This window comes from Camelus bactrianus, chromosome 13 (assembly GCF_048773025.1).
Source record: "Camelus bactrianus isolate YW-2024 breed Bactrian camel chromosome 13, ASM4877302v1, whole genome shotgun sequence".
Classification (NCBI taxonomy): domain Eukaryota; kingdom Metazoa; phylum Chordata; class Mammalia; order Artiodactyla; family Camelidae; genus Camelus; species Camelus bactrianus.
The window spans coordinates 16310501-16325331 of record NC_133551.1 but is presented as its reverse complement, the minus strand read 5'-3'; the positions used below and the strand labels follow the sequence as shown (position 1 = coordinate 16325331).

General features: G+C 31.9%; 1 protein-coding gene across 2 annotated transcripts in view; it reads left to right on the top strand.

Moving 5' to 3' along the window:
* The window catches only part of PRKACB (protein kinase cAMP-activated catalytic subunit beta), a 116933-nt gene that overhangs the window by 71758 nt on the left and 30344 nt on the right, over window positions 1–14831 (top strand). For both annotated transcript variants that reach the window (XM_074376139.1, XM_010963332.3), the window contains exons 2-3: window positions 7868–7929; window positions 10045–10173. In XM_074376139.1, coding sequence (XP_074232240.1) covers window positions 7868–7929; window positions 10045–10173 — 191 coding nt within the window. The remainder of the gene's footprint in view (window positions 1–7867; window positions 7930–10044; window positions 10174–14831) is intronic.

Genomic DNA, 14831 nt, shown 5'->3' with positions numbered 1-14831 from the left:
ATACCAATTTAGGATTTAATCATAGTTAAAAATCTTTATTCAAAGCTTAACAAAATTAGGAAGGGACAGTTTTACAGTCACGTTCAAAAAGAACAAAAATTTTAATCTTGTACGCAATCTTTCAAAGAATTAGAAAATAGAAGATATTCTTAAATGTATTTATCCTAGTATAGCTTTATAAGTAAAGTATGGGAAAGCAAATTGGTTAAAAACATGTTCTCTGAAGTTAGAAACAGGATGCTCATTGTCTGTGTCTGTTGTACTGTTAGTCATAACCTGCACAGTAAGATAAAAAAAAAGTTGGAGGAAACAAAGTTGTCATTGTTCACAGATATGTGATTGTCTGCATATAAAATTCAAGAGAATCTACCAGTGTTATTTTAGAATTAACAGAGGGTCTGGCAAGATTGCCAGATATTATAAGATCAGTATATAAACATCAATGATGTGCTATCTATCAGCAACAAACAAATGGTAATTAAAAAAAAAATCTCCCTTTTGCAATAGCAATCAAAGCTCTAAAGAATTTAGGAATAAATATAGTAAAAGAATAATAAGACCTTTAAGGGAAAAAATTATAAAATTCTACTGAGACATTTACCTAATGTTTCATAATCAGATATAATTCCATACCCCTTAGACTGTCAGAAACCAGAAAGTGAAAATTAAACAACGCTTGTTGTCAAGGCTGTGGCTTATCAAGGGTATGCAGTGCTGTAAAGCAGCACAGCCATTGCTGAGCCACTTGCTACTGTCCAGTAAAGCTGAAAATGTGCACACCCCGTCATCTAGGGATTCGCTCCTAGCTCTGTTCTGTCCAGCAATAGGACAGAACATTTGAATTCAGAACCAAATGGAAAATCGCTAGCGTATGATTGTGGTAGATAAAATATTCCTCTGAGAAAAAGCTTCAGTGAACAATTAAGGAAGTAAAGTGCATTTCAAAGAGCATTTCAAGAATTGCCTGGGTCATTAGTTTTATGACCATAAATTTAGTGTAAGTTTTATTACAAAGTGCTATAGGGAACATCTTCAATCAGACATTGCTTTGATGGCCTAGAAAATCTGCAGCGTCCCTAGCTAGAGAGCCAGTTGAGAGAAAGCATGTAAGAGTGACTAGTTGTGAATGAGTAAGCTACATGGATTCACGGTGTATCCATCTGTCTATGAAGATACTAGTCAAATAAGTTAATGTGTTTCTTTCTATAATTTGATTATTTAAATATAGATATCTCGCCAAGAGTTTTAAATTTTTTAACAGCGTAGTGAGTAACTGTACTGCTCACTTGTAACCAAGATTTGATAAAAGAATTAACTAATAAAAAATCATAAGGAGAGGAAGGAAGAGTAAAAGTAGTATTGCAATAGGAAATGTAGCCTTTGTTGCCTATTAAATTTCCGACCACTCATATCATATTTGACTTTGTGCAAGACTAATTAATATCTTAGAACACAAAACTAGGCATAGCCCCATCCACTGAACTGCACAAATATAGCTGAAATATAATTAAAGTTGTTTTTTATACCCACTGTCATTTTAAAGGTTACAGTGAATTTGCTTTGAATGAACATGTTTGAATGTGGTGAAACAAAGTATCTCAACAAAGTGAACACAATTGCTCTTCAGAATAAAGGGAAGGAAGATGATATTTCATTAACACATTTCCAGAGTAGGGTTTTGATTGGTTAAAAAAACAATACGTAACAAAAAAAATTGTGTTATCATTATATAAAGCACTTTTAAGTATGTGTTTTTCATTCTGTTCCTCATTGTGAATATCTAATGACCATATATGGATGGGTAACTTCTTGTGTGAATGTGATTTTATGTGTCATTTAATCTGTTTAATTTATTCTTTTTGATCAAGCACGCAAGTCATCAGAAGCATCTGGTAGGAAACCACTTTTTACAGAGTAATTCTGTTGCTTTGTTGCTATAAGTTGAATTTTTATGAGGTACTTTGTGGCAACTGGAATATTTTATATTAGTTTACTAAAAATATTTGTAATACAGCATGTGTGTGTTGGGGGGGAGCATATTTAGAAACAACAAATATTGAGCTCTAAAGAGGTGGGTGTTTGAAGGAGGGGTGGCAGAAGACAGACTGTGACAGTTCACTCGATTTACACTTCCCAGAGGTATTGGAAGGGATGGTACTTTCCGTTATTTGCTGATAGAATTTGGTGTTTTCATAGGTAATTTACCTCAGATCCCATCCTGTTTTGTGTTTTCTGATATACACTAAATAATTTAAATAGAATAATGCTTTTATTTATGTAAAGAAGGAAAATAAAAATAATCACAAAGAGATTAGGGGGCTCATGAATTATCTGTCCAGTTAAAAAAAAATTAACTGTTACTACCAAAAAAATACTATTAAGAAACAATTGGTTATAGTATGGAATACTTGCTCTTTCCCTAATAGGAAATTTTAGAGGAATTGCCCCCTCTCTTATTCCCTGCATGGATAAGCCATCAAGGTTTAAAATATTCAGACCTCTAACCCACACTGTTATCCCGCCTTACTCCATCTGGCTCCCCTCTTCCTTAAGCAAGTGATCTCGCTTCCTGTTTCCCAGAAGAAACGCAGTATAGTGATTGTGAGTAACTCAGTTTACTCCCATTCCTTTCCACACATTGAAAAGCATCACCATGGCAAACAGTCACTTCTGTGACTGGGCATTTTCTTGCCTTTACACTTCACCTCCCACTCTGCACTCGTATACCCTGCAGCTATTGCAAGTCTGTTGACATTTCCTGAAAAAACCATGCTCCTTCCTCCATGCCTTTTATTCAAGATCATCCCAGCCTATCTTCATCTTCAACTTTATCCATCGGAGGAGCTCTTTATCTGTCAAGATTCAGCACAAATGCTGCATCATCTGTTATGCCGTGCCTTAGCACCCAAGAATGTCCTCTTCTCAGCTCTAGCAGCACCTTATAGTTTCCTTAGTTGTAGTCCTTGTCACATTCCATTATAATGGTCCATCTGTCTTCCCTTTAGCTTCTCATCTCCTACATAGTGGAGATACGTTTATTCTTTGTTGTGTTCCTAGAGTCTAGCTCAGTTTCTAGTACCACTGAACAGTGCTCATTAAATGTTGGAAAGATTGTTAGAACAGCACCAATGAAGTAAAAATACCTGAAAGACACTCTTGTCTTTCAGAAGGGAGTCAGCGATGTATTATAATTCAGAGTGTCTTTCCTACAATAGAGTTTTGAATAAAAAACAGAAGTCCAGAGATGGCATTGCAATAGTTACAGGATGTGTATTTCAATATATGCTACTTAATATTATTAGCACTACTGCTATGAGGAGTTAAAGTTTTTGTTAGTTGCTTTAGGGAAAATCAGAATGGTATTGATTTTGGCCCTAAACAGTAATTATTTATTTTATTTCCTTACAATTTAATTTTAAAAGCCTATTTGAATATGTTAGTCAAATAATTGTTTCTACCTTAATGTTTTATTCTATATGTAATATTATGGGAAAAGGTGTATAAGTGATTTTGTGCTAATATCTTATTTTTATGAGTGTCATTTAATCAATGTTTATTTTTTGAATACAAGCTTGCTCCTCTTCAGAAGTATCTGGTAGGCAACTACTTTTAATAAAGCAAATGTTATCTTTAAAACTTTTTATTTGGTTGTTTGCAACTTGTTATGCTCCTCAGAAAGTCATATTTTTATAAAATATTCTAAGTTAATAAGATATTTTAGTTGATGGAAGGAATAGTTTGTTTGGTTTTATGTTGAGTTTTATCTACAGAAATGATTTATATTGCAGTATCTTGTGTGATATTTTAGAAACAACAAATACAGCACTGTGTAGTGGGAGTTGTACAGGACAGCCAAAGACAGATTATGAATACACATCATTGAAATTAGGTAACCCAGATTAATGAAAGATTTTTGAAAGAAAAATATACTGTTATAAATTTTGTGTGATATCTATCCATTTTAGCTAATATTTTAATTGGGTATTTACCCTAGGAAGTTTATATTCTGTGTTTTATTTTTCTATATGTTTCCCTTCTATTTTTGGATATCCATTAAATACAATTGTGCTTTTATTGTAAAAGAGGTGTGAAAGAGAGAGGTGACAGTCATCTCATTACAAAGAAAACTAGAGAATACAACATCCAGAGTAGCTGTAATCTATATAGTAATAGATTTCTAAACTCTTATAAAAATGTGACTGATAACCTCGGGTAAGCATTAGATTAGGCATGCTGTAACTAACAACATGCTTTTTTAATAATAAACAGCAATCTAGTTTATCTAACACAGAACTGAAAAATGCCAAATAGATAAATTCACTAAATGTAATTCGTGAAACATTGCAGAATTATCTGAATAACTTGGAATAAAGATATACCATACTTGAATTTTTAATAAATTTCCCTAATGTTTAAAATAAGCTCTATATTCTGTTTTTTAACTATGTCCTGTGGATAAATATATTCAAACCTATTTTAAGAGTGGTAAGAATTAAGTTTTGGTTTTTTTTTTAATGTACTTGTGCAAGTGCATAAAAATGATTCCTTTGTTTCTTCTTTCTTCGTCTCATGAACATGGATGAATACTTCTACAAATGAACACTGGTGAACGTATATAGATCTCTTTGGTATGCTCATTTCTTACACTGAAGAGAAAATAAATTTATTTGGAAAATGAATTTAATTGAAATATATGCTCCTGAGAAGAAACTGAGTTAATTTTTGGTGTGTCCTTCTCACTTTTTTAGTACCTAGTTTGCTCCGTTATTGACTAGTACAGAACAAAACATATTTGCTGAAAAATCCTTTGTTGAGATTTTTTTTCTTAAGGGGAGTTACTGATCATCTTTAGATAGGTCCTGATGATTACTAAGAAGTATTAGAACCAATATTATAACTCAGGTGTGCCGAGCTCCAAAGCCTGTGGCTATTGCAGGATATCACAATGGTTTAAGTTAATTTTAAATATAGATACAGCTTATATACTAGAACACAACAAGAAAACAAAAGATTTGAGACCTTAAAGTGTATGCTTTATAGGAAACTCTGAATTAAATGTGCTGCAGTGTTTGAATTTATCTCTCTCCCACCACTCATTTTATTAATTAGTTGCCAACTCCTTAGATAAGTGGATATAAATTTTTTAAATAACTGGAGAAGAGCATTCAGAAAGTTAAATTAACCACTGTGTAAAACTAATAAAATTCTAAGCAAACACATATGGTCCTGGGTCACCTGTTGTTTTAGAGCTATTCGTAATCTAGCATACTGTGAAATATTTTAATTTTGGTATTTGTCTTTATAAGATGTATATTTTGGTTAAGTAACATTTTTACAAAGAGTTAATTTTGTTCATCTTTGCATCTAAATATTGCACATATAAATTAGAGATTTCATGTGTATATACTTATGTGGCAAAAAGTGTTTCAGAAACAGTTTTCCTCATGAAGCTATTTAATGACATTATAATTAACGCTTATCTTTACTCTAAAAGGGAATCTCTTTATTTGTTGAAATAATTTACAAAATTAATATCTTTGATTCATATCATTTCTGATAATGTTCATATAAGACCTTTATGAGATTATTTACTTTCTGCAGTATGGCTTGACAGTAAACTCAGAATATTGATGAGTACAGAGAGTATTTCAAAGATTTTCCTGAATATTCTATCAGTGAATGAAATTAAAGGAGTACCTAAAATTTTTCTTTTAGCTCATTCACCAAGCAGGAAAAAGGAAATTTTCTTTCACTTACCACCTTTGGCAAATACTGCCAGTCCTTCCTTTGACCAGTTACTTTTTCCTTAACTCAAGGTCCAATTAGCAGGAAGTGACTGAAGAAGCTGAAACAGTATGTTAGGAATATTTTTTTCTTTTCCTGAATCTCCATGTCTTCAAATTACAACTCATGCAGGCATCTGGAGAGTTTATACTGCAACTTGATGTACAAGTTCTATGAATAGAAGATAACTAAAAATATTTTTCAAAAGAAATCAGAGGTATATTTTGAGAGTCACAAGTTGTTTCTTAAAAGCCACAGTTGCATTTAGCAATAAATTACGTTCTTAGTTTATTTTATAGCTGTCATTTCCAAGTCAGTGCCATGTACAGATATATCTGCTCCATGCAAAAAAAAAAAAAGGAAAAAGAAAATCTTACTTACAAAACCACTCTTCTTCAGTTGTAACTAGTACATTAACTTTTAGAAGTAGGATGACTTGAACCATCCTAAAGTCAAAGAAAATGTAATAATTTTCCACCCCTAAGTCCACCCCCAGAAGTAATTAGATCATATTTGCATAATTAGGTACAATTATTTGATTCATTGTTTTGGTGAATGAGATTTTCATATAATGGAAAGATTCTAATTTTAAAAATTATTTTTCTCAAATTTTCTAGAATAGGTATTTTGAGAGTATTTTACAGCAAAATACAAGTGACAGTTTGTATAAAATAGTAAAGTAATATCTTCAGAAATGCACGCTAGTGTTACATAAAATCTAAGTCTCCACTTGATGCATGTCATCACCATTTTGAAATCTCAAAGCATTTAGAATGCCAACAACTTTCTCATTTAACAATGTTTTGCCAAAGGTACCTCAGTGGGGGTTAAAGGAGGAAATTATAATGTATATTTTAAATGCCTCAGTTTAATACTACTACATCATTAGATGGTCTTATTAAAGAATTTGTGAACTCTTCACTCCCACTTTTAATTTTTTCTTATCATCATCATCATCATTTTTACTACCTCTGAAATAAATATCAGTGTGCCATTTGTTTAGCCTTTTACTATTTCAACATTATTTAAATCTTACTTTCTGTTATTTTTTTCTTTACTTATAGATTCAGATATCAGAGGAATACCGGGAACTTTCCCAGCAAAAAGAAAGACTAAAATAATTACTTCTTGTTTAGTTAGGTTTTGCTCTCATACCTAACTATAGGAACAAGAATACAGTTTGTTAATGCCATTTTCTCTCTCTCTGAAATTTTTTTCCTATTTATTTTTAAAGCCCTGGAGTTGTTTTGTAAACAGAAGTCTTTGTTAATGACTTTGTGGGAAGATAATGAAAAAGAGGAAGCTTTTTACATGATTCTTCATTTAGCAAATCTAAAACTTCAAACCACAGCTCTGTAAAATAATGTGGCCATTATTGATCACTGTATAAACATCTGGTTTTGAATTGCTTTACTTTAGTTTACATTTTAAATTAGGCATTTAGTTTTGTTCCAGATTTAGAATGAGATTTTTAAGCTGTTTGGGTTTTTTGTTTGTGGTTTGTTCTGTTTTGTTTTTGTCTTTGTGGCCATTCTTTGTGTTACTCCGTGGTTTTTCCTTTTTCTCTCTACCTTTAGTAGAGAAGACAAATCTAATAATATAAATCATTATACCTGAAAACAGCCTTTTATTAAAATCAGTTATTTTTGAAACTCCGTAAATCAACAAAGTTCTCCCAGTGTTTTCAGTTCTTATGTTTAAAGGTTCTGTTAATACCACTCCTGGTTTATTTTTTTACGATCAATATTTTGTCATGGATTGATTTCTAACTTTTTTCGTTACTTTCAGATGTGTTTTCAGGAACAGTATTTTTATTATCAGATTTGAAATTATCAAAGTGATCTCCATGTAGAAGTGTATTAGATATTCTTAGAAACTTGAGAAAATGTTTGCTGCTTCTTTAAAGAAATTTAAATAGCTCTCTAGTGTATCATGGTTGTGAATACATGTTTCATGGCAACCATAGTTGGCCTAAGTCTTTGTTTTTTAAGCAAGTATAGTTATATGTAAAATATTTATATATGCAATGTAAATATTCTTACAAGTCATAATTTGTGTTTTGGTTTTTTTAATATGTTTTCAGTGAAAGAGTTTCTAGCCAAAGCCAAAGAAGATTTTTTAAAAAAATGGGAAAATCCTGCTCCGGTAAGGAATATCTTTAATTTTCTGTAATTTAAAAATCCTGTATTGAGTAAAATCATGACTCTTGCCCAAATAATTTACTACTTCAGAAAGCTTAATTTTCAAGTAGCATTAATAAATGTAAGTTTAACATGAGAATCTTGCCATAACATTATATTTTGATTTATTAATAATTTTATTTATACCTAAATTGGAGTGGGAACTAATTTCCAGGATGATACCTGATTACAAATTTTGATACTAATTCCAAACTGTTACAGAATGTTGATATTTCTGATACTTTCTAATATTATACTAATTTTGATTTGTCTTTGATAGCATATTTATTATTTTTATTATGACAGTAGGGATCACACTGTGCAGCTTCAAATTCTTAATCACAAACACTTGGCTATTGACAACATATCAAGTACACAAGGATCCTTTCATAAATGTTTTGATGTGTTAAGTTCTATATAATTTAAGTACTTTAGATCTTAACTAAGATCTAAAACCTGTATATAAAAAGAGCTTTCTGTACTTGCCAAAAAAAATTTTTGCATCTATTTTTATAAATATTTAATAAACTTTAATAGTATATTAAATTTTGAAAACCTTTTTTAGCACAAAATCTTTATTTCAAGTATTTTTTTCACTAAAAGATATTTAATTCTAAATAAATGTTATGTTTTGGGAAGATGACATAATTACCAGGATTTAGAGCATGAGCTATAATTTAAAACATAGTCACTCTAGTGATTGCAAAACATTAGATATTATCTAACATGAAACATTAAGATAGAGGTAAGGAAGATGGATTATTGTATGAAAAGCAGTGACTAGCAAAAAGAGATGCTCTGTTGTCCATTAATAATGTTTGGTTTCATTATTTGGGAAGTATATTAAACATTTCAATTCATTGTTGTAAATAAACCAGAAATTAAATATTAATCTATAAAATTAATTCTATCAGAATTATAAGGACTTTTTCTATATTGATATAGAATCTCATGGCAATTTAAAATTATTAGAAATGGGAATTAAAATATGTTGAAAACAGATTTTATAAATAAAAACCTAGAGTTACTTGCTTTCTCTGTAATGATTTATTTAGAAGCTATGATGTGTCTCCAAAGGCAAAGTTTGGTTTGCAATAGAGAGTAAATCCAACTACAGTGAATTCCTGTAGTTATCCAGACTCCTTTATTATAAACAAATCATATTGAGTCACAGTTTTATCAAGTTTAACACCGTACAGACTGGCCCTTGGAAATATTATTTCCAAGATTTTATGGGGACCTTTATAATGAAAACCTATTAAATAAATGGGACAGCAATTACTACTTGGTGCTGTTTAGCACATAATTTTTCCTATTAATTTTCAGTTTATTGTGGCAGCAACAAATTCAATAGATTGATGCCTCCAATTCTTTGCTTCCATGTTGTATAGTGAAAGCCAAACAAAGATGTTTGCTTGTAACAAAGCATCTATTCAAGGAGAAAAAGAGACTGATTATTGTTCTGGGACTCTGACTTTTGGTTATCTGGGTGGGAGTGAGGAACTCTTTTTATCTTAGTGTTACTTTTTAAAGTAATACCTGGTTTTTACAACACCAGAGAGAGAGGCCATTAGGAGCTCTCATGCTGCTATTATCTAGGTCTATAAGCTCGCGTCAGGATAGAAATGAGAAAGTGCTTTCTTCAGATGTAACTCTAGTGAAAAGGTTCTGATCCTCAGCTTATCCATCCACTGCAGTTATTTGCAAGTGCACCGACATTGTGTGCCTTCCGTGATTGCATACTTCTGGTCGGCTTGTAATTATTAAAATATGGAGCTAATTTATCAGAAGTCCAGTACTAGGAATTCATACTGGAAAATGACCTTTCACATTTCAGCTGAGGCTCTTATTTCCTCACATTACTGTTTTGTGATATGTCTCTTTCAAATAGTAGATCCTTTCTTATTCAAAGAAAATATAGAACCAATAACCTCGAATTTCAATAGTTTCATTGTATTATTTTTAAATGAATAGTTACAGATTATCTATTCTGATAATTTATCACTAAATCTATTATAGTTACCATAGTCTTCTTATGAAAATTTCCGATTTTTAAGTTTATTTTTTCATGTATATGTAGAATAATGCCGGGCTGGAGGACTTTGAAAGGAAAAAAACCCTTGGAACGGGTTCGTTTGGAAGAGTCATGCTGGTGAAACATAAAGCCACTGAGCAGTATTATGCCATGAAGATCTTAGATAAGCAGAAGGTTAGTGTATTCACTGTTATGTACCTGAAAGGTAAACTTCGGTTTTATACTCTAGATAGTTGAACACATGCAATAGAATGACTTACCATGCCATTTAATTTCCATTCCTATTTATTGTGACCATGTGATACACATAGTTAATTGTTTTAATGTATGAAATATTATTTCAGTATTTATACACTGTAGGTATATATATATTTACTAACAAAATATTAAATTCTATATGTAGAGAATAGGCATCTCTACTACACTCTGCCTTGTGGAAAAATACAAGGATCAGTTGCTTGATCCTTAGATTGAGCTAACAGAAACTTAGTGATTTTATTCTATGACTTATTTTAATTGACAATCAAAGCCCTTTTGTTCAACATAATTGAGGTTGTTTAATTTATAATGTAAGTTAAGCAGGGGAAAATTTGAAAACCTACGTACTATCACATATATCAAATTGTTATATTGTACACCAGAAACTAATAATGTTATCTGTCAGTTATATCTTTAAAAAATTAAAAAATAATTTTAAAGCATTTATCATATATTAGTGCTATCTAATGAATTTGGGTATCTGAATTATTCATGCTTTAAATATTAAGCTTCTATTTTCCTAGTAATCATGATTGAGGGAAAGTAAGAAAAAATGGCAAATCTTGATATATTATCTTATAGATTCTACATTCTCAAGAGTGACATTTTGGTTTACTGGCATATAGATAAGAAAATGGAGGAGACAGTACTGAACTAGTAGTCAGGGTTACAGATAGTAGGTAAACTAATGCTATCCAACAGAAGTATAATGTCAGCCACATAGGTAATTGTAAATTTTTTAGTAGCCGCGTTTAAAAAAATAAAAAGAAATAGTTGTAATTAATCTTAATGATAGATTTTATTTAGCCCAATGTATCTAAAATATTATCATTGCAACATATAATTAATATAAATATTAAAGTTGTTTCATATTCTTTTTTGCATACCAAGTTTTCAAAATCTGATTTATATTTCACAATTGCAGTATATCTCCATTCAAATGAGCTACACTTCAAGTGTTAAATAACCACACGTGGCTAGTGGCTACCATATTGGACAACACATCATTAAACTGGTCTGAGGTTTCAATGCAATCTCTACTTGAAAACAAAAAACAAAACTGACATCTAACATGAAAAATTCTCTCTAAAATTAAATACACACATATACACATTTGTGCATCTTTGTTTACTGCCCTCTTTCACATATCTTTTCTAACAGTGCGTCTTGAAAAAATAGTTTAATCACTCTATCCACTAACTCACTTCCTTTTTTTATTGAAGTATAGTTGATTTACAATGTTGTGTTAATTTCTGCTGTACAGCATTGTCATTCATATACGTATATGAATGACCATGCTGAACACCAGAAATTAACACTACATTGTAAGTATATAAATATATATATATATATATATATATATATCCCTTTTCATATTATTTTTCATTATAAGCCACAAGGTATTGAATATAGTTCCCTGTGCTATACAGTAGGACCTTGTTGTTTATCTGTTTTATATATAGTACTTAGTATCTACAAATTCTGAACTCCCAATTTATCCCTCCCAACCCCCTCTGCCCCTTGGTAACCATAAGTTTATTTTCTATGTCTGTGAGTCTGTCTCTGTTTTGTAAGTAAATTCATTTGTGTCCTTTTTTTTTTTAGATTTCATATATAAGTGATATCATATGGTATTTTTCTTTTACTTTCTGGCTTACTTCACTTGGTATGACAATTTCCAGGTCCATTAATGTTGCTGCAAATGGCATTGTTCTTTTTTATGTCTAAGTAGCATTCCTGTGTGTGTGTGTGTGTGCGTGCACACGTGCGCACACGCACATGTGCATGTATCACAACTTCTTTATCTAGTCATTTGTCCGTGGACATTTAGGTTGTTTCCATGTCTTGGCTGTTGTAAATAGAGCTGCTGTGAACACTGGGGTACATGTATCTTTTCACATTAGAGCTTCCTCTGGATACAAGCCCAGGAGTAGGATTGCTGGATCAATCAACTTCCTTTTAATTCTTCAGCCCACAACAATTTAGCTGCCTCCTTCTTTATCTCCTACCTCTTGCTACTCTACTGGAATGATGTTACCAAGGGTCACCAATCCAGTGATGTAATCACCAAGTTCAGCGGGCTTTTTGCTCATCTTACATGACATTTTAGAGCCTATGATTGTGTTGACCGCTCCCTTGAAACTGTCTTGTTCCTGGACTTCTTGCCTCTCGGGGCTCTTTTTTATATGCCTTTTTGCCTTTTCCTGTTTTCTGTTTGTTTGTTTTGATTTCTTTTTTTTTTTCCTATTTTTAACTTCTGTCTACTCTTCTACTCTTTAAAGATAGCTAATCTTAATCTCTGAACTATGTGCTTGTCCTATTTTCTTCTTCTGTACCCTCTCCCCGTGTGCCCTTGTCTGAGCTTCAGCTCGTCCTTGAGCTCTGCACTCCTAGTTTGAACAATCTGAGCATGGAGCTCTTAGAGATCAACTAATTCTTACCCTAATTGTCCAGGTAGGGTAATTGGATCTCAGAGAGGGTAAGTGACTAGTATATTTGTGTTGCTAGCAAAACAACAATAAAAAAGTGTTTATTCATTTGAAGTGTAACTGACCTGCAATACTATGTTAGTTACAGGTGTACAATATAGTTATTTGGTATCTCTATACATTACAAAATGATCACCACAATGAGTCTAATTACCATCTATCACTATGCAAAGTTATTATATTATTGACACTATGCTGCTTGCTGTACATTTGATCCCTGTGACTCACTTATTTTGTAACTGTAAGTTTGTATCTGTTAACCCCCCATACCTATATCACTCATTCCCCCATCCCCCTCCCCTCTCAGTTTCCATATCTATGATTCTGTTTTGTTTGGTCATTCATTTTGTTATTTAGAGTCTACATATAAGTGAAATCATATGGTATTTTTCTTTGACTAATTTTACTTAGCATAATACCCTCATACCCTGTAGGTCCATCCATGTTGCTGCAAATGGCAAGATTTCCTTCTTTTTTGTGGCTGAGTATATTCCATTTTATATTCTGTCTTTTTTATCTATCCATCTATCAATGAACACTTAGTTTGCTTCTGCATATCTTGGCTATTACTGTAAGTAATGCTGCAGTGAGCATAGGGTTGCATATATCTTTTTGAATTAATGTTTTTGTGTTCTTTGGAAAAATACCCAGAAGTGGAATTGCTGAATCATATGGTAGTTCTACTTTTAGGTTTTTGAGGAACCTCTGAACTATTTTCCATAGTGATGGTACCAATATACATTCCCAACAACAGTGTATGAAGGTTCCCTTTTCTCTACATCCTTGCACTTGTTATTTGTGTCTTTTTGATAATAGCCGTTCTGACAGGCATGAGGTGATACTGTGATTTTGATTTGCGTTTCCCTGATGATTGGTGATGTCAAGCATTTTTTCGTGTGCCTTTTGGCCACCTGTATGTCTTTGGAAAATTGTCTGTTCAGGTCCTCTGTCTGGTTTTTAATCGGTTTGTTTTTTTTGATGTTGAGTTGTATGAGTTTGTTTGTTTTCTTTTCTTTTAGGGTATTAACCCCTTATCAGATATATTGTTTGCAAATATCTTCTCCCATTCAGTAGGCTGCCTTTTCATTTTGTTCATCGTTTCCTTCACTGTGCAGAAGCACAGTAGCATCTTAAGACTTTCCACCTTGTGCTAATTCACCCTCCTCATTACCAACAAAGTTTTTTTTAACCATATCATATTCTTTCACTTACTCAGAAAGTTTCGTGATGTTTATTAAATGAAGTCAGTCTCATTCACACAGTTCCTCTATATGTCCTCTATTCTCTACTTCTCTGATTGAAACTGGACTCACAGGAATATTTGGTGCTATGCTGAGTGGTACAGGGTAGTATGTGATGATCCGTGGCCTGTCTTCCTTATTAATAACTTCTCAAATGTTTGGCTAAAATAAGCCAACTGATGAGTAATCATTTATAAATACTTTTAAATATATGTATTTAAAGTGACAGAAATACTAAGAAGTAAATATAAATTTTATTTGAATTGTGAAAATAAAACATGGACTGTACCTGTACTCCCAGGGGTATTTGTTAATTTTTCTCTGCCATTTTGGTATTCTTCATTACCAAATTTTGAGAAGCATTGTCCTAAGCTATAACCAAAAGGAGTTAGCCATCGGACTTACCTTTTTTCCTTCCAGTTTTATTGATACATAATTGACATATGGCACTGTATAAGTAATTATTTGATTTATATAATAACATCATGAAATGTTTACCATAAGTTTAATGAATATTCATCATCTCATAGAGACAACATAAAAGAAAAAGGAAAAAATGTTTTTCCTTATGATAAGAACTCTTACAGTTTACTCTCAGCAGCTTTCATGTATAACATACAGCAGTGTTAATTATAATTGTCATGTTATCCATTATGTCTCTAGTATTTATTTATTTATAAGTTTATAAGGCTTATTTCATATTTTACCCCATCCAGGTAATGGTTCTGGGTATTAACCCTGACTGCAGTACTCCTCTGTCTTTTCCTGATGTTTGTTATCTGTCCATCTTTAAGACCCAGCCAAGCTCTCACCTTTTTTAATAGATTATAGTAAAGACTGACAT